The sequence below is a fragment of the Macrotis lagotis genome, chromosome 2 (genome assembly GCF_037893015.1).
Source record: "Macrotis lagotis isolate mMagLag1 chromosome 2, bilby.v1.9.chrom.fasta, whole genome shotgun sequence".
In the NCBI taxonomy this organism is placed as follows: Eukaryota; Metazoa; Chordata; class Mammalia; order Peramelemorphia; family Peramelidae; genus Macrotis; species Macrotis lagotis.
The window spans coordinates 64,498,983-64,517,249 of record NC_133659.1 but is presented as its reverse complement, the minus strand read 5'-3'; the positions used below and the strand labels follow the sequence as shown (position 1 = coordinate 64,517,249).

The 18,267-nt window shown below is 34.7% G+C and overlaps 1 protein-coding gene across 3 annotated transcripts in view; it reads right to left on the bottom strand.

The window, feature by feature from the left end:
* Positions 1–3,379: 3,379 nt before the first annotated feature.
* Positions 3,380–18,267, bottom strand: part of LOC141512786 (dimethylaniline monooxygenase [N-oxide-forming] 4-like) — a 28,367-nt gene continuing 13,479 nt past the window's right edge. Inside the window, exons 6-9 of one of the 3 annotated variants that reach the window (XM_074222002.1) lie at positions 16,465–16,814; positions 12,049–12,118; positions 11,194–11,246; positions 7,866–7,927 (exon numbers count right to left, since the gene is read on the bottom strand). In XM_074222002.1, the coding sequence (XP_074078103.1) occupies positions 11,222–11,246; positions 12,049–12,118; positions 16,465–16,814 (445 nt within the window). In that variant the 3' untranslated portion in view covers positions 7,866–7,927; positions 11,194–11,221. Of the gene's footprint in view, positions 7,928–11,193; positions 11,247–12,048; positions 12,119–16,464; positions 16,815–18,267 lie in introns of all 3 variants that reach the window. The other 2 variants (XM_074222000.1, XM_074222001.1) reach the window with 2 other exon arrangements.

Sequence of the window (18,267 nt, the reverse complement as noted above, 5' to 3'; positions counted from 1 at the left end):
ATTTGAACTCAGGAAGATATATATTCCTGACTTCCAGATATGGCACTCTTTTCACAGCTCCACCTTACTGCTCTACATCTATAATCATTTTTTTTTAGGATTTTTCCCAAGGCAAATGGGGTTAAGTGGCTTGCCCAAGGCCACACAGCTAGGTCATTATTAAGTGTCTGAGGTCGGATTTGAACCCAGGTACTCCTGACTCCAGGGCCGGTGCTTTATCTACAGCGCCACCTAGCTGCCCCTACATCTATAATCATTAAGAAGAAAGTTGCAAAGTTTTGACTATAATAAGCACTAAACATCATCACCAGGGACACAATTTGTAGAATGATGCATCATTAGATCCAAATAATTAATCATTTAGAGACAAATCTCCTGGTCATGACCCTTTTTGATTTTTATTCCTTCTCACAGACACCAGGCAGTCAGTTATACCTTTCTGGTATAAGTATGACCGAATTTATCATAGCTTATATTCTACTGTTTTAGTCTTGAAGAATGCAAGATCACTTTCTATGAGGAGACATTAGAGTAAGACATTAGTGGAAGAATGGAATATTCTTTCCAAAAATGTATCTCCAAAAAGAGCAATATCAATAATAAATAGATTAACTTTTAAATAGGCTGGTACTTGTAGAAATAAGTGCTACATGGAATTTACTGTTAAGATAGAATTTTCCATATTTTCATCAACAAAGTAGTGTAATTGATGGGTGGTGACTCTAGAGTGTATAATTGAACTGGATACTATAATCCTATGGAAAAGAAGTCATAGGGAAGAATCTAAAGCAATTACCTTGTGTCTTATTAGTTCAGTAGAATGGAACACTATTCTTTGGATCTATGGAAAGGTCATTGAGCCTATAGTTTTTTTTTTTTTTGAGCCTATAGTTTTAAGCAAGAAATGATTTCTACAATTCCATGATTTTACATACGAAAACACTGAATCTGGAGAAAAATGAACCATTTTTTCAAGGTCACACAAGTGGTGGGTAGCAAATCCAAAATTGGAACTCAGATTTTCTGACTCCAAATCCATACTCTTTCTGATCAATGCAACCAGGATTTATCATTATCTCATGCCCACAGACTGCATTCTTGGACCTAGATTATCACCTCAGACATGTATTTTGAATTGAAAGCCAGTAGAAAGGGATGAATGAATCAGTCCTACTCCTCCAACACAATTAGAAAATCAACTCAAAGGGAATAGTCCGAATTATTTCTCCTTTGTTCAGGAACATCAGGAAGGTGGCATATTTTCATTGTTCATTAAAAACATTAAGAAAAGGGAACATTTTTGCTTAACCCTCATTGAATTTCCATATAAATTCAATAATTCAACTTATTTTTAAACATATAATCACACAATGTCAGAGCTGGAATGAACTTTCAAGTGCATTTTTTTTCATTCAAGTCCACACTCTGATTTTGCTAACTTCCAAAACTAGACACAAAGAGTTTAAAGAAAAGGAAAAGGACTTAAATGTACAAATGGGAGCTCTTTCTGTAGTAGCAAAGAATTAGAAATTGAGGGATTGCCTATCAGCTGGGGAATGGTTGAACAGTTTGTGTTATATGATTATATGAATACAATTGCACTATAAAAAATGACAAGTGGAGTTGATTCCAAAAAACCTGGGAAGACTTAAATGAACTGATAGAAAGTAAAGTGAGCAGAAGCAAGAGAACTTTGTAAAAAAAAGGAATAATAACATTGTAGTGATGATCAATTGTGAATGACATATTTAATCTGATCAAGACAATGATCCAAAGTAATTCTCATGGACCCATGACAAAAAAATGGGTCTCCAGAGAGCTGATTGCAAATTCAACCATACTTTTTCAACTTCTTTTCTTTACTTTTTTTGCAACATGGTCAATATAGAATTATGTTTTTCACATATATAATTGATATCATATTAGTTGCCTTCTCAGTGAGTGAGGGAGGGAGGAAGGGTATTGAGGTAGAAAATTTAGAGCTCAAAATTTTTAAAAAAGAATGCCAAAAATAAATAAATTAAAACATAGAAATATAGAGAAGGGCAGAAAAATAGGAATTAGTGATAAATGAATATCCATGGGAATCTTTTATCTTAGAGGTATATTTTGTATCCATTTAATTTCTGCTGATAGTTTTATTATTATTGTTGTCATTTTTTTGAAGCACTCAGATTCTTGTACCTTAAGGTGTTAGAATAGTTATTGTGAGCACTCATAGCCTAATATTCTAGCTTGGCATCTATCATGCTTTGTGAAATTCATGCTGAACAGATGATTATATACTTAATTGTGTTCACATTCAAATTCAATAGTTCACTCCAGTTTAAATGTAGTAACATATCTTCACTTTCACAGTTATCTTTGCAAGTTAGTCTACTCTCAATTTAATTTAGCTGCATATTCACACATTTTGTTTGATGTCTCTTTCTCTATTTGCACACTCCCCACTGAATCCTGATGGTCTCTAGGTCTCAGCTGTTCTATTCATAGATCTGATTGACAGCATCAATTAAAATCTACTAGTCAAAATCCTTATTTGAATTTTCAGGAAAATGGATATCAGGAAGAACTCAAAATCACCAAAACATTAGTGAATTAAAGTCCATCATGTAGATTTTACTTGTTTCTGAGATTAGGTTTAGAAAGTAGATCTGCACAATTCTGTTCTGTGCCAACACTGAAAGAACATTCAGTTAATATTAATTATCATCTGAGAAGATGAGCTCTACTTTCTGGTTGAAATTTAAACTTTGAATTTTAGTTATGTTATACCTAAGAGATTTTGTTGTGTTGTTCAGTTGTTTCTCAATATCTGATTTTTTGTGTGACTCCCCCTTTGGGGTTTTCTTGGCAAAGATACTGGAATTGTTTGCTATTTCCTTCTCCAGCTCATTTTTTAGATGAGGAAACAGAGGCAAAAGGGGTCAAGTGACTTGCCCAAGGTGACACAACTAGTAAGTGTTTTGAGCCCAGATTTGACCCCAGGAAGTTGAATCTTCCGGACTTCAGGTCCAATACTCTATGCATTATGGTATCCTCACGCAAGAAGGATAACAGAAGAATAAAACAAAAAGAAATAAAAAATGGTATAGCGTAGAGTTGAAATGCTTCCTGGGTAGTGTTATTCTGAGATACAACTATCTTTAAAAGCCAGTCCACTGGATCCTACACTAAAAGTCAATGGTGCCTTAGCATCTGTGGGAAGGTAGTAATTCCTTTCTCAGTTGTCCCTCCTTCACCCCTCTCCAACCTTCAGCCAATATATGATGACATATGGAGTTTAGAGGTAGTTTTGTGTGAGACCACTAGAGGGAGCAGTCACATCAAAGTCAGAGTCTATGTGAATTGTTAACAGTTCATAAGAAGATAGGCTCATAGAGTATTTAAAACAAGGAGCCTTGAAAACCCTTTTAGTACAAATAGATCATTTTGCAAATGAAGAAACTAAGGCTTTCAGCGGTTGTTTGTCTAAAGTCACACAAATATACTCTTTAATGGAAGAAACTATTTTGTCTTTGTCTCCACTACTAGAATAGTGTTTTCTTAACACATAGTAAGTAGGCTAATAGATTCTTGTTGAGTGATTGTAAATAATGGATCCATTGATCCTCCTGTGAAAACAAACACCAAAGGTAAACAAGGATCAAATCAAACGGTTTATTATGTTATTAACACATGAGAAGAAACATTCTTATTAGGAAATAATAGTATTTGGAAATCCCACCCTCTTCTTTTTAGAAATTTTATTGTGAACCTGGGCAATTTTCATCATCTGTAACATGGATATAATAGAATTTACACTCTCTACCTCGCAGTGTTGTTGTTAATTTTGTAAGTTTTAAAGCTCAATAGAAATGTGAATTGTTATTTTTGTTGTTATTTCTTATTGACAAAAATCAAATTTTTGCAGGCATTGTAGATGGATTTAATAACTGATTTTTAAAATTCAACTCACTTGATGAAAAAGTTGAATTATCCAGACTATAACTGATTAGTAGGTTCTTGTAATGTTAAAGCTTAGAATGGACCATGGAAATCATCTAGTCTAAGATTTCAAAAATATCTGGATTTCACAAAAAAAAAAATACAAACCACTGATCATGAAATTTCAGGTACTGAAGCAGTCTAGTGGGGAGAATTATGATTTAGAATGTGGAGAGAATTTAGAAATGATATAATCCACTTTTCTTTCATTTTACAGAAGAAAAAAACTGAGGTGTAGCAGTTATATGAAGGTTTCACAAATAGTAACAGTAGCAAATCTAAGATTCATGCCCAGGTCAGCTTACTTCAAATCCAGGGCGTCAGTATTGGGTACAGGGAGGTCTTTTGTTGAATTCTGCTCCAATTTATGTCATAATTCTTACTTTGTTTATATGTAATGTTGGCTCTGACAACATTTTTTTCCCCAGTAGTTGGTCCAAAAGTAGACTTAAGGCCAAGGGGATAGTGTCAGTGAATTGTGAAATGACAGAAAAGACAACTATCTTCATATGTAAGCTGCTGAATACCTACCTCTAGGTAATCATTATTGAATAAATATTTATTGAATGGCTGCTATGTGCCAGGTTCTTCTCTAGATATGGAGTTTATAAAGACAAAAAATCCCTACTCTGAAAGTTTTTTTTAACAGTAGGAATATATAAGTAATAGATGTTAGAATAAATAAACCATGTGCTAGATGAGTGGGGTAATTTAAATATTTTAAGAGAGCAGAGAAGAGGAGAATCCTTCCTGGCCAGTGACAAAAGATTTAAAGTTGGAAAGGACCTTAAAGATTATGTAATCTAACTCTCTAATTTTATTGCTGAAGAAATTTGACCACCAAATGTTTTATGATTTTTCTCAAGGTTACACAGCTAGGAAATAGCATTCTAAACACTATGATCTTTCTTCTATGCCACGCTACCCCATGGACCTTAAATACGATGAGTAAATTTAGTTAGAGATGAATAGCAATGGGAATAGAGAAAGGGCTTTCCAAATGGAAAGAATGTCAAGGGTAAAGGAAAAGGATTAAAGAATAGTGGAAAGATTTAGATTTGGAGTTAGAGGACTCAGACTTTAATCCTGACTCTGACATTAACTTTTGATCTTAGGCAAGTCAAAACATCCTGAGGTCTCCATTTCCTTAACTATAAATTGTACTGGATGATTCCTAAGATTTCTTCTTTGAAAATACATAAATTAGTTAATTTTAAGGAAAAATAGGATAGGCAATATATTGATAATATTGTAGGATACAAGTAGCAAGTAATAGAGTTGGAAAAATATAATAATGACAATTGTATAGAGCCTTAAATAATAGACAGGATTTAAAATTGTTTTTTGTTAGGTAACGGAGAACTATTACAGACTTTAAGAAGGGAAATGAAAGGATCAAAACTGCATTTTAGGGATATTAATATAGAAATGGAATGTAGAATGATTGGAGTGAATTTGAAAGTTGGGAAAGCAGTTCAATGATTGCAATAGTTCAGGCATGAGTTAAGAGAGGTTGGAATTACAGTGATGGTGAAAGGAATGTAAAAAAATGGATAAAATTAAAATAAGTCAAGGGGAAAAATGCCTGATAGGATTAGGAAACTGATAGGATGAGGGAGAAGAAGGCTTGAGGAAATAAAAATATGACTCAGGTTTGGAGCTTAAACTAATCCTAGGGACTGAGAGTCATTTGATTTAAATTTCTTCAAATGAACTCATGCATAAGGTACTTCACCTTGTTCCTAATTATGCATTCCCTTTTCCTACCAAAAATACCTACTTGTACTTCTCCATACATATCATTCTATTTCTGCCTTTATATTTTTGAACAAATTGCATCTTTGTCAGGAATGCTCTCTCTCATCTCTGACTCTACTTTCTGTCAGGGATTCATCATTATTGTACATGAAGACTTTCAGATTTCCCCAGTTGTTAGTGGTCTCTCCTCACACAAATAACTGCTTTGCATTTACTTCTCTCTATATCCCTAGCATCAACATATTATATTTGCTCCCCTCAGTAGAATATAAGCACCTTTGAGACTGACAATGTCCTGTATTTATCTTCATATTTCCAACACTTAGTAATGCTAGGCATTAGAAATTTCCTAAATAGAGTGAACATTTTTGATTAATTCTTATTGAACTGAATTGAATATCTCCATTCCCTCAGTACTATGGTTCACTAAAATTTTTACTGTATTAGGGAATAATGATTATTGTGTTATTGCTTGTTATAATAGGTGTTGATACGTAAAATAGTAGGTAGGTGAGACCCTTTGTCATGAGAATGAAAATAAGACAGTGAACCTGTGAGAGGAAAATTTAGCTCTCTGTAGTTAGGCTAAGAGGGAAAAGTTCAAAGTGTTTTTTTTAAGTTGTCAGATGTTCTTTAGGCTCAATAGCAGAAAATATTCTTAGATTCTCTCTAGATTTTTAGTCAGGGGCTATCTAATCTTGTATTATATTAACATTTCTCATGAGAATTGAATGTGACTTGGCTATTCATATAGTGCTGAAGTGATGAGACAATAAAAGTGTTAGACTGGATGTCTTGTACACATCTAAAACTCAGCATGTTCGAAACTGAACTCATTATCTTACCCTTCAAACTATCTCCTTTACCTAACTTTCCTAATAATTCTGAGGATTTTAACATCTTCCCAGTTACTCAGGCTTCTAACCTATGGGTCATCCTTGACACCTCACTTTCTTTTACTCCCTCTTATCTAATCAGTTGTCACATCTCCTGTCACATCCACCTCTTCTCTGAAACTGTTGCCCTGGCGTAGGCCCTCATCACCTCCCACTTGCAAAAGACTTGTAGTTGTTCTCCCTGATTCAAGTTTCTGTCCATTCTAGTCCACTTTCCATTCAGCTTTGAATTCATTTTAATATGCTCAGGTCTATTCATGTCAATCTTCCCACAAGCCCTTGCCATCCAATTACATCCTATCTCTGGGATGAAATGTAAAATCTTTTATTTGATTTTTAAAATCCTTTCTAACGTGAATTCTTCCTATGTTTACCAATCCTGCATTTTCCTCCTCCCCACATATTCTATCACTTTGTATCTGGTCTCCTTGTTACTTCTCCTACACAACACTCCATTTCCTAACTCTTTCTTTCCTCATCTCTATCTTCTAGCTTCTTAAGCTTCCTTCAGGTCCCAGCTAAAATCTTATCTTCTATAAGAAGATTGTCATGAGCCCCCCCCCCTTGTTAAAACTAATTCCTTCTATTCAAAATTACTTCCAATCTATCCTGTGTTTATCTTGTTTGTATATCATTATTTGCATATTGTCTCCCCCATTTGACTATAAACTCCTTGAAAATGGTGACTTTTTTTTTGCTTTTCTTGTCTAAATCTCATGCCTGACCCTTAGCAGGCCCTTAATAATCATAACAATTGACTTGAATTAATTTATCCAACAGATGGGTAGGGGGAGAAATGATAGCCAGTGTATCACCATTTCATATTAGTCTGATAATCTAACTGATCCAATCATATTCATTTTCTCATAGTGCTAGCTAGGTAAGTAGAAATTCTCTCTGCCACTCCTGTGATCCCAGTTAGTGGCAGATGAAATGAAGATTTATAAGTCAGCAGAACAGCAACAAATAGAATGGGTGGCCCCCAGACCTTTAGCCAATGGGTTACTGAGGTAGGCTCAGAGTAATCAGGAATGATTCGAGTTTGTAAGGGTTTGAGTGTCCGGTCCCACTGAGTCATGATAGCCTTTCTGGCTCCATCCCATTTCCCAGGGCCCATCAGACGGTACTGGTAAGATGTGCACGGACCAAAGAAAACTTCCTTTGCAAGTCTGGGATCCTTAAGGAACAGGAGCAAGATGTTGGGCTTTACTCCCATGCATGTAGCAAGTTCATCCAGATAGGTAATATAGTCCTGCTTCCCCTGGGTGGGATCCTTAATAACACCCCTTTGAGAGAAAAGGAAAAGAGACAGATTATGTTTCTTGTAAATTTTTCTCACCCACTCTTTTATGCTCCATGACCATCATCATCAGAGTTGGAGCACCAAGTTTATGAGTTGGCTATTTCCTACTGAAGTGCATGAAGGGATGGAACTCAGAGATGTTTACAAAAGTCTGACCTTTTTGCTACACTTAAATAAGCTTTATGGAACAAGATTAAGTTCTATAATTCACCTGCTTCTAAACTGGATTAAAATCAACTTCATAAGTAAAAGATGGGGGATAGATGGCCAAACTGATCTTATGTCTGAAAATGATCTGGGGGTTTTAGTGAACTAAAAGCTAGCTTTTAGTATGTAGTAATATCAACAGCATATGACAATCAAAAAACTAATGTGGTCTTAGACTGCATGACAAAGGTAAAGTGTTCAGGATTAGGGAAGAGATGATCCCACTCTACTCTTTGCTGGTCTGTCTATGTTGGAAAATAGTGTTCAGTTTTGGTCAACACAGAGAAACAGAATGGAAGCTCCATAAAGGAATAGAATTTTTTCTTTTTCTCATTTTTTGGACATTTGTGTCCCTAGTCCTTACCACATATCTGGTACATATTAGGTGAAAATTAAGCATCTATCTTTGCCAAATCAACTAGTGTACTTTAAAATCCACATGAACGTGTAAAAGGACTTCCTCTATCACCAGCACATATTACGACTTGTTTTAGTTACATTCCTAGAACTTCTTTTATGCTAGTAGATATTGAAAGACTTGCTGAGAGTCTCAAAAGCTAATTGTGTCACAGGCAGAGTTGAACCAAAGTCAAACCTCTAGCTACTATGCCTGTGTAAGAGTATAGGAGAATCAAAAGGAGAAGAAAACCAATGAAATAATGGGAAATCATGTAGTTTTTAAAATAAGCTCTATAGAAATTCTTAGTAGACCCATGATCACAGTCTTTGAGTAATTGAAGAGCTTTTTCATGGAAGAAGGATCAGATTGGCCTTGTTTGGTCTCAAAAAGGTCAACTAGGAATACCATATAGGAATTGCAAAAAGACATATTTAGGTGCAATGTCAATCATCCTTAACTTTTTACTCTCCATTACCTCTAGTCTAATCAGTTGTTAAGCCTTGTTGTTTCCATTTCTACAGTATCTCATATGTCCACCCCTAATTCAGACCCTCATCACTTCTTGTCTAAGCTATTGCAGGAGATTATTATTTGGCCTCCCTACCTGAATTCTCTTCCCTCTCAATAGCAACCAAATAAAGCAAAAATCTGATCATGCCTCTTGTCCACTCTATAAATTTCAATAGTTCCCTATTATTTGTAGAATTAAGTGCTTTTTGTTTTGTATTTTTAAAATAGATCCCAATCTATTTTAACTGTTTTATTATACATTATTCCTCTCACATACTCTCTAGCCTATCCTTCTTGCTTTCTTTTCTACATAATACTCCATCTTCTATGACTTTCTTTGCAGTAAACTGTCCCTTCTGCCTGGAATGCACACCATCCTGATGACCACCTTCATTTGTTTCCTTCAAAGCTCAAATATTACTCTCTCTAGGTAGGATTTTTCCTACCTACTTTCCCTTCTTCCCATGATGCTGTATTTATTATTTATTTTCTATACAATTTTTGTCTATACATATCTTTCCAGATAGAATTTAATGTCCTTAAAGGTAGAAACTGTTTCCTTTTTAGTCTTTGAATCCTCATCTCTTAGCAAAGTCCCTAGTATATAACACTCCTGTAATTAAACTTGATATCTGAATGATTATTCATATTTTCATCATTTAATGTAATATCACTTTTCAACATTACTTAATACTGAATAGATTTACAAGTTCTTGCCATGATTTATGTGAAGAATACTCATAAAATCTATGTACAAGTATATTTCAATATACATTCAATGGTTTGATCCTAAAAAGTCTAACTCTAAGATCATAGTCAGAGCTTCCTATTTATAGGTTTCTAAGTATAGTGGAAAGATCACTGGACCTGAGTTTAAATGTTGACTCTACTAATAGTTGTGTGACTAAATGTCTGAGTCTCAATTTCCTTTTCTGTAAAATGGAAGAAATTCGTTCACTACCTGACTCAGAATATAGTCTGAGTAACTTGGAGTACTTCAGATTCTTTCAGGGGTTCCGTGAGGTCAAAACTATTTTCCCCAAAGAAATATCTAATAAATTAAATAGAGAAATAATCCACTTAAACAAAAGCTCAGTAATTTTTAAGGTGTGAAGGGATCTTGAGACCAAAAATTTGAAAACCATTACCTTAAGCAAATCTCTAAAATTATAAGGTGTAAAGTAAGGTATTGGTTGACATTAGTAGAGGATGTGTTTTCACTTGGATTTTCCAGTACCAATGAAATAAAAAATCTGGTCCAAGTAAAAAAATTACATAAATCAATTGTGTTAGGAAAGCAAAAAAAAAAAAATGAAATTTTAGGTTGCTTTAAGAAAGGCATACTATGGGGCTGCTAGGTGGTGCAGTGGATAAAGCACTAGCCCTGGAGTCAGGAGTACCTGGGTTCAAATCCAGAAGTATCTGGGTTCAAATTCGGTCTCAGACACTTAATAATCACCTAGCTGTGTGGCCTTGGCCAAGCCACTTAACCCTATTTGCCTTGTAAAAAACCTAAAAAACAAAAAAAAAAAAAAAAAAAAAGAAAGGCATACTAATGAGGTAATCCAGCCACTGTGCTGCTCTGGTCACACCACATCAGAAGCAATGTGATCAGTTTAGGGTACTACATTTTAAAAGGTAGGCTACAAAGTATTCAGATAAAGTCAACTATAGATTAAAAGTCTTAATACCCATCAGGTGCAGAATGATAAAAGGAATTGAGGTTAGATGGTCCGTTTAGAAAATAAAAGATTGGGGGAGCATGAAGGACAGACATTCATAGGAAAGAGGAATTAGGCTTATTCTGTCTGACCCCAGAATTAAGAACCAAGAGAAATGGGTGGAAGATTCAAAAAACAAATTTAAACTTGAGATCAGGAAAAACCTTCCTAAGGATTAGAGTCCTCCCATCATAGGATAGCTGTTTTGGGAGGTAGTAGGTTCTCTTTCACTGCATAATTTCAAGTAAAAATTGAATAGTGATTGTAGGGCATACCACAGAAGAAATTCTTGTTCAGGAACTCATTGAAACTTCAAAGTCTGGGGCGGCTAGGTGTTGCAATGGATAGAGCACTGACCCTGGAGAAAGGAGTACCTGAGTTCAAATCCGACCTCAGACACTTAATAATTACCTAGCTGTGTGGCCTTGGGCAAACCACTTTAACCCCATTTGCCTTGTAAAAACCTAAAAAAAAAAGAAAGAAAGAAACTTCAAAGTCTAATGAGAACTTGAACAAGATTTCTTCTACTGCATGCCCTATAAATCACTATTCAACTTTTACTTGAAGTTATTCTTATCTATATCTACATACCTATAACTATACCTACATATATATATATGTATAGTTATAGGCATGTATATATACAGTATGTGATATATAGGTACATATATATGTACAGATACATATATATGTATATATATTATACACACACACACACACACACACAGGAAGATGGGTGTTATCTAATTGTCATCCCTTATTTACTCATCTTTCTTGAAAAGTCCTTTTCAGTCTTTAGTTTTTTCAGTTTGTGGTACACATAAAGTGGGAAGAAATGAAGGGAGTTGAAAGATGAGTGCTTAGAATTTCCTGCATATAATTCTTTGGGATCAGATTAAAAAACAACATTGCTTCTATGGGACAATCCCCAGGATATGGAAAAGATCTTCTCTGGGTCTCTTCATTAGATTTTTATCAGTAATGTGATATCTAATTGACACTTTGATTTTTTTCATTTGCAATCTATGGTAAGCCTCTTCTTTCAAGTGTTGACTACCATGGAGAATATTGGAAATCCACATTCTGGCTTTGATACTTCCTGTACAATCATGGGCAAGTGATATCATTGTTCATTTTAAGTCTCACTTTTCTGTAAAACAGAATTAGTCCTGGTTATGCCACTTGTGTTTTAAGGGGCCATTGGGAGGAAATTAATTTATAAATCTTAACTATAAAACATAATTATTATTATTATTATTATTATACCTTTTTATGAGTTCTTCCTTCTTAGTAGCCTCAGTCATCATTTTGCTTGATGGAGGGATCTTACACAGTCCTTAGTGGGGGGAAAAAAAGGATTTGATATCATCTAAAATACAATGAACATTTGACTTTTTCTTTAATTTGTTGAAAATCAATAGCATTTATTAATCATCTACTAGTAAAATTAGTACTGAGTTAGGTGATGGAAGAAATACATTTCATTTCTCTCATCACCTCAGCTTCCTAGAATCTCTAGATTCCTTTAAAACTTAGCTTAAGTATCTTTTGTGAATCCTCTCCCAATTGTTTTTTCAGTCAACTTTCAGTCACACATAATACTTTGTGACCCTATTTGGGATTTTCCTGGCAAAGATCCTGAAATGGTTTGCCATTTCCGTCTCTAGCTCACATTACAGATGAGGAAACTGAAGCCAACAAGGTAAAGTGACTCGTTCAGTCACACAGCCAATAATCGTCTAAGGCCAGATTCTAACTCAGGAAGACCAGTCTTCACGGCTCCAGGCCCCTCACTGTGGCACCACTTACCTGATACTTTGGATCTATTTTGGTACCTGGTTGCAAATGTATGCATTGTCTCCTTTGACACAATATGGACTTCCCTTCCATTGCTGTGCCTAGTGCAATGCCTGTCACAAGGAAGCCCCCAGTAATGGTTGTTAATTGATGGAGTGAGATAACATTTCCCTCCCAGAGCTCATAGTATGACTTATGTGTCAATAAGTGTAATAATACAAAATAAGAGAGATGAAAATGAAATGCACTGAAAAGTAAAGTGGAGGAGGGGATTATTTCCAAACAGGGAAGTTCAGGGAAGGTTTTCTAGAGGAGGTGGCAGTCAAGCTGAGTTTTAAAGCCTGGATTGGCAAGAGACAGGTAATTACTTCCTTTCTCTAGGCTTGGTGTCTTCAGACCCCTTCCAGCTCTAGATTCAATGATCTAAAGGAAAAGAAGGCATTATTCCTGTTTTATATATGAGAAAACAACCTTGGAGAAGTGAAATGACTTGCTCAAAGTCACACAACTCATAAGTATCAGAACTGGGGTTCAAACCCTGGTCTCAGTGATGCCAAATCCATATTCTTTCTGCTTTGCTGAACTAATAATGAGGTCCTGAAGGAGGAAATTCCAAATATATTTTCTATTATAAAATAAACCTCAGTTCCATCAGTAAAAAATGTGAATTCTTGAAGTTCAAAAAAAGTATTGTTTTTTTTTGCTATCCATTATCAAGTTAAATGGAGTCCTTATTTTTGGAGAGCACCTCATTTCTCAAAAGAACTTCATAGGGTTGATAGCACATTATAATAAATATTTTGCCTGAAAACCCCTCAAAACTTAATTCTATACTTATATAAAGCAGGGGTATTAAAAATGAGACCACAACTATTATATAACATATAGAAATGAGGCTGAACTATGTTAAAATGTAATTGGGAAATATTTAACAAAATAAATAAAAATACAATAGATATTATTACTACTTCCCAAATTTGTCACCCTGAAAAATGACATGTGAAAAATTAGTCCCTATCAGTTAGACCTGTACATGCTTCACTTACTCATCCTTGCCTAAAAGATAGTTAATATTTGATTTTTTTAGGGTTTTGCAAGGCAAATGGGGTTAAGTGGCTTGCCCAAGGCCACACAGCTAGGTAATTATTAAGTGTCTGAGACTAGATTTGAACCCAGGTACTCCTGACTCCAGGGCAGGTGCTTTATCCACTACACCATCTAGATGCCCCAATATTTGATTTTCTTAGTCAACATGTGACCTATATGGATACTAATATAAAGTTTAGGGATCTTCATTTCTATTTGAGTTTGCACTGTATATATATATCTATATATATCTATATCTATAACTGGTATAAGGTGTGTGCAGCAAGGACAGAGAAGGAAACTAAGAAGCATGAAAAAATAAGCCTTCAATAGGACAAAATAGCAATGGTAACAGATTTCAGAAAAAGAATTAAATTGCACCTTGAATGGATGGAGGCATAAGCCCCTGCAACAGGTTCCCTAATGTACAATTACTGGAATCATTGCTATAGGGCACAAATTACATTTTTCCCTTCACTGCAGAATCTACAAAGAGTCTTTCCATACAAATATAAATAAGAAAAAAAAATCTCCAAAAAGTGATCTTACCATGGAAAAATAATCCTAGACTTGTATTTCTCCCTTTAACTTTGCTTGAGTAGCTTAGTTCTAGAAAATTATCCTGGAATCAATGACAATTAGCTTTTACTCTGAAGTTTTATTCTCAAACCACAAACTCCTATGCTGCCTTTTCTGCTCAGAATCCATTTTATGTTCTCATTGTGACCTCCCAACCCTTGATTCCTCTCTCCTTCAACTTTATCTCTGCCACTCAGTTTCATTTGTTCCATACCTGGACTTTAACTCAGTTGTTCACTGCTGTAATGATTTACCAGTTACCCCCTCCCCCCGGCCCCTGCTAGAATTGCTTACCCTATCTCCTTGAAACATTCCTGACCTATTCCCCCAAATAGCCTTTATGGTTTCACTTCTCTGACTCGACTCTAAGGCTGCTGAGTATCATTGGAGAAAGCTCTAGCTTTCTTCAAAAGCTCTGGACTTTCACTCACTTTATTGTATTATTTCAGCCGAGATTTCATTGCTGTGAGTCAACTATCCCATTTTTTTTGGCAGACAAATGGGTTGGGTGACTTGCAAGGTCTCACAACTAGGTCATTATTAAGTGTCTGAGGCTAAATTTGAACTCAGATACTTCTGACTCCAGGGCTGGTGCTCTATCCACTAAAATATCCTATTTTTAAAAGGAATTTAAGATTAAGGGCAAGTGAAAACAAAATATAAAAATACACGGAGCATGTGATTTTAGGCAAGTATGAGTAAGTGAAGCATGTATAGGTCTAGCTGATAGGGACTAATTTTTTACATGTCATTTTTTCAGGGTGACAAATCTGGGAAGCAATAAATGCTCTTTTAAATACAGAAGTTTTAAATGTCCATAGACACTATATGGAATGACAGCTGGACAGAACTGTAGAGAGATCACCTAGTGGATACGATGGCAAAGGGAAGTGGAACCAGAAAGATAGGGGTGTGTATCCTGTCTCTGACACTTGGGCAAAGGAACCCTGTGCTTCAAATTCCTCTTGAGAAAAGAGAGAATTGGACTAGATGGCCTCAAATGTCCCCCCCTTTTTTTTTTTAAAAAAATCATTGATCTTATAAATCTAGTCCAACTTCATCCTTTTGTATTTAAATAAAAAGAGTCTCAGAGAAATGATTTTCCAAGGCCATATAGTTAGTAAATGGCATAATTGAAAGCAGAATTAAAATCCTAATATCTAGCTAAGAACCCCCAGGGTATTTCTGAAATAAATACTATTTTAAATTTTCTCTAATAAAATATCATAATAATGTATTAAGCAAAGTTTCATGAAAAATAAGAAATAACTAGCATTTACATAACGTGCCAAGCACTACACTGAGATGCAATATTGGAAGTTTGAATTACTGAATATTTCCATGTTGTTAAAAAAGTCAGATCAAGCTCTTGCCTCCTAGAATCGCTGCTTTACTTTTAGGCAGTACAAGAGTCCGGTGCTACAACGGTGCAGTACAAAAGATTAGTGGACTTAATATTTGGGAAGACCTGAGTTTAAGTCCCAATTCATACACTTATTAGCTGTGTGACCCTGAACATGTGACTCAAGCTCTCTCAGCTTTAGTTTCCTCATCTGTAAAATGGTGGTAATCTAACTTCCGTGATTGTTGGGTGATTCAAATGAGATAACAGATGGCTATTATTATTAATATTATGATTATATTATATTATATATATTATTGTTATTATTATTATTATTGAATAGTCAAGAATAATATAACCAGCCTACCAGAGCACCGATCTGTTTTATTTTTGCCTGTTTATTCTGTGAGCAGCTAGGTGGTGCAATGGTTAGAGCACTGAGCCTGAAGTCAGGAAGACTTGTCTTCCTGAGTTCAAATTTGATCTCACTTATTAGCAGTGTGAACTGGCAGAAGTCATTTAACCCTGATTACCTCAGTTTCCTAATCTAGAGTAAGCAAATGTAAAACCACTCCAGTATCTGTCAAGAAAACCCTTAGAATGAGAACAGAAAGAGTGATACACAACTGAAAACTGCCTCAATTTATTTGATAAATGGATGGAAAAATGTCTTCAAGATGGAAAGAATAATTTATTCCCTTAGGCTGAAAAAAATACCTATCCACATTGTGTTTACACCATTTTTTTTTTTTGGAAAATTTTCTCTTGCCATTAGCTTTTCCCCCCCTTTGATTACAAAAGACTGTTTGCTATAAGGGGAGCACTAATTGAATTTGACAATTTATTAGGAATTTTGGTAATTAAGAGGATTTACTCACCTTTGAATACTCTTGTGGCCCAGCGGGCCTGGAGTTCTGTGCCTACTATGATGGAACCTTGCAAACCAACATGACCAATGAGAGCCAGAGTTGCCTTCTCTAGGTTTGAGGGGAAGATATATTTATATATAAACATCTTATTTTTACAGAATTTTTCCATAGGTTCTTCAAGGAAAGGAAGAGAATACGTGTATCCTGTAGCAAAGAACACAACATCGATGTTCTCCACAGTCCCATCTTCAAAGATGGCACATGTTTCTCTAAACTCCTTCACGCTGATTTTCATAGTGACAGCACCACATAGGATATAGCTGGGCAATTCATCATTCGCAATTCTCTTTTGTTGCTGCCTATATTGTAGAGAAAAAGCAAGTACCTTACTATATGTGAACACAGATAGATGTCCAGACACATTCAACTAACAAGGTGGTTAATTTAGTAAATAATAGTTACACATTATTTGGAATGAATTGACCAGTTATAATTTAGCCAAAACATTTTATAGCTCCATATAGGTAAAACTTGGGCCATTGTCTTGAGAATATTTTGTTTTTCTGCTACAAATAGAAATAATTTTAAATTGCTGATTTGTTAATTAACAGCAGTTAACCTCTTCTTTTGGTATGAATGATTGAGAAAGGCAATGGAAGCTTCTTTTTTTAGACCTTAAAGATGAAATAGATGATTTATCATTTTGAAAACTAGCTCAATCACATAACTTATCTTAGGTTCAGAGAGCTAAAACATTCAAAGGATATAGTATGTTGTGGCTAAAGAATATCAGTTTACAGACAAGAAAATGTCAGGCACATAGATACTTGATATATATTTGTTGAATGAGCTTAAAATATAAGTCAATCCTTGATACTATGTTTTTTCAGACTCCCAATAATTATTGCTGTTAGCTAAACATTAATATGAAGTTAGTCCACTGTCAACTCAATTATTGCATATTTTATACATCCTTAGTTTACAATCAAAATAAACATTTGTATTTTGAGCCGTGCTTCTTCCCTCACTTCCCTATGAAATGCAGAGATGTGTTTCTACCAAAAAATGGTTTTTCAAAAATATGTGATAAAAGTGATATTTTAGAAATTTCATCTTTATTGCAAGAATAGGCTTGTCATGTGTGATTTAACTAAAATTATGAGTAGATTAAAATATCCTTACATATTATTTTATTATAACTTTATACCTCCAGTTTTTCAGTGAAACTGAAGGCAAGATGATATATGTGGTAGAAAGACCACTGAATTTAGAGAAAACTTTGACTTGAGTCTTGGCCTTGCAAGTTGCTCCATCTATTTAGGTCACAGATGCCTCCATCTAAAATGATGGTGTTGGTCTATATGACCTTTAAAGTCGTTTCCTTCTCTAAATACAAGGTATCCCAAAAGTCTTGGTACAACCTGGTATACCCAAACTTTTGGGAAACCTTGTATATGACAGCAGAGATCCAAATGAATATGAATACCTTCATTCACTATTCTTGTCTATATATGCTGCACATTTTGCATCAATCCCTTTAGGACATCTCCAAATAAATTTCAATAACTTGATTTTTTCTTGTGTTATATAGGAAAATTTCTCTCTCTTCTTTCATTAACTTTCAATTTTCCAAGTTAGTACTTTTACCTCTTCTAAAATAAAATTCAACTAGACCAGGTGTTTCTTAAACCTTGAGTACAATTTTCAAAGTGAATTTAATATATATATATATGTATATATATATACATACATATATATATTTAATGAAAACATTGAATGTGAGCAAAATTTTGAGTTTCTCACACAAAATAT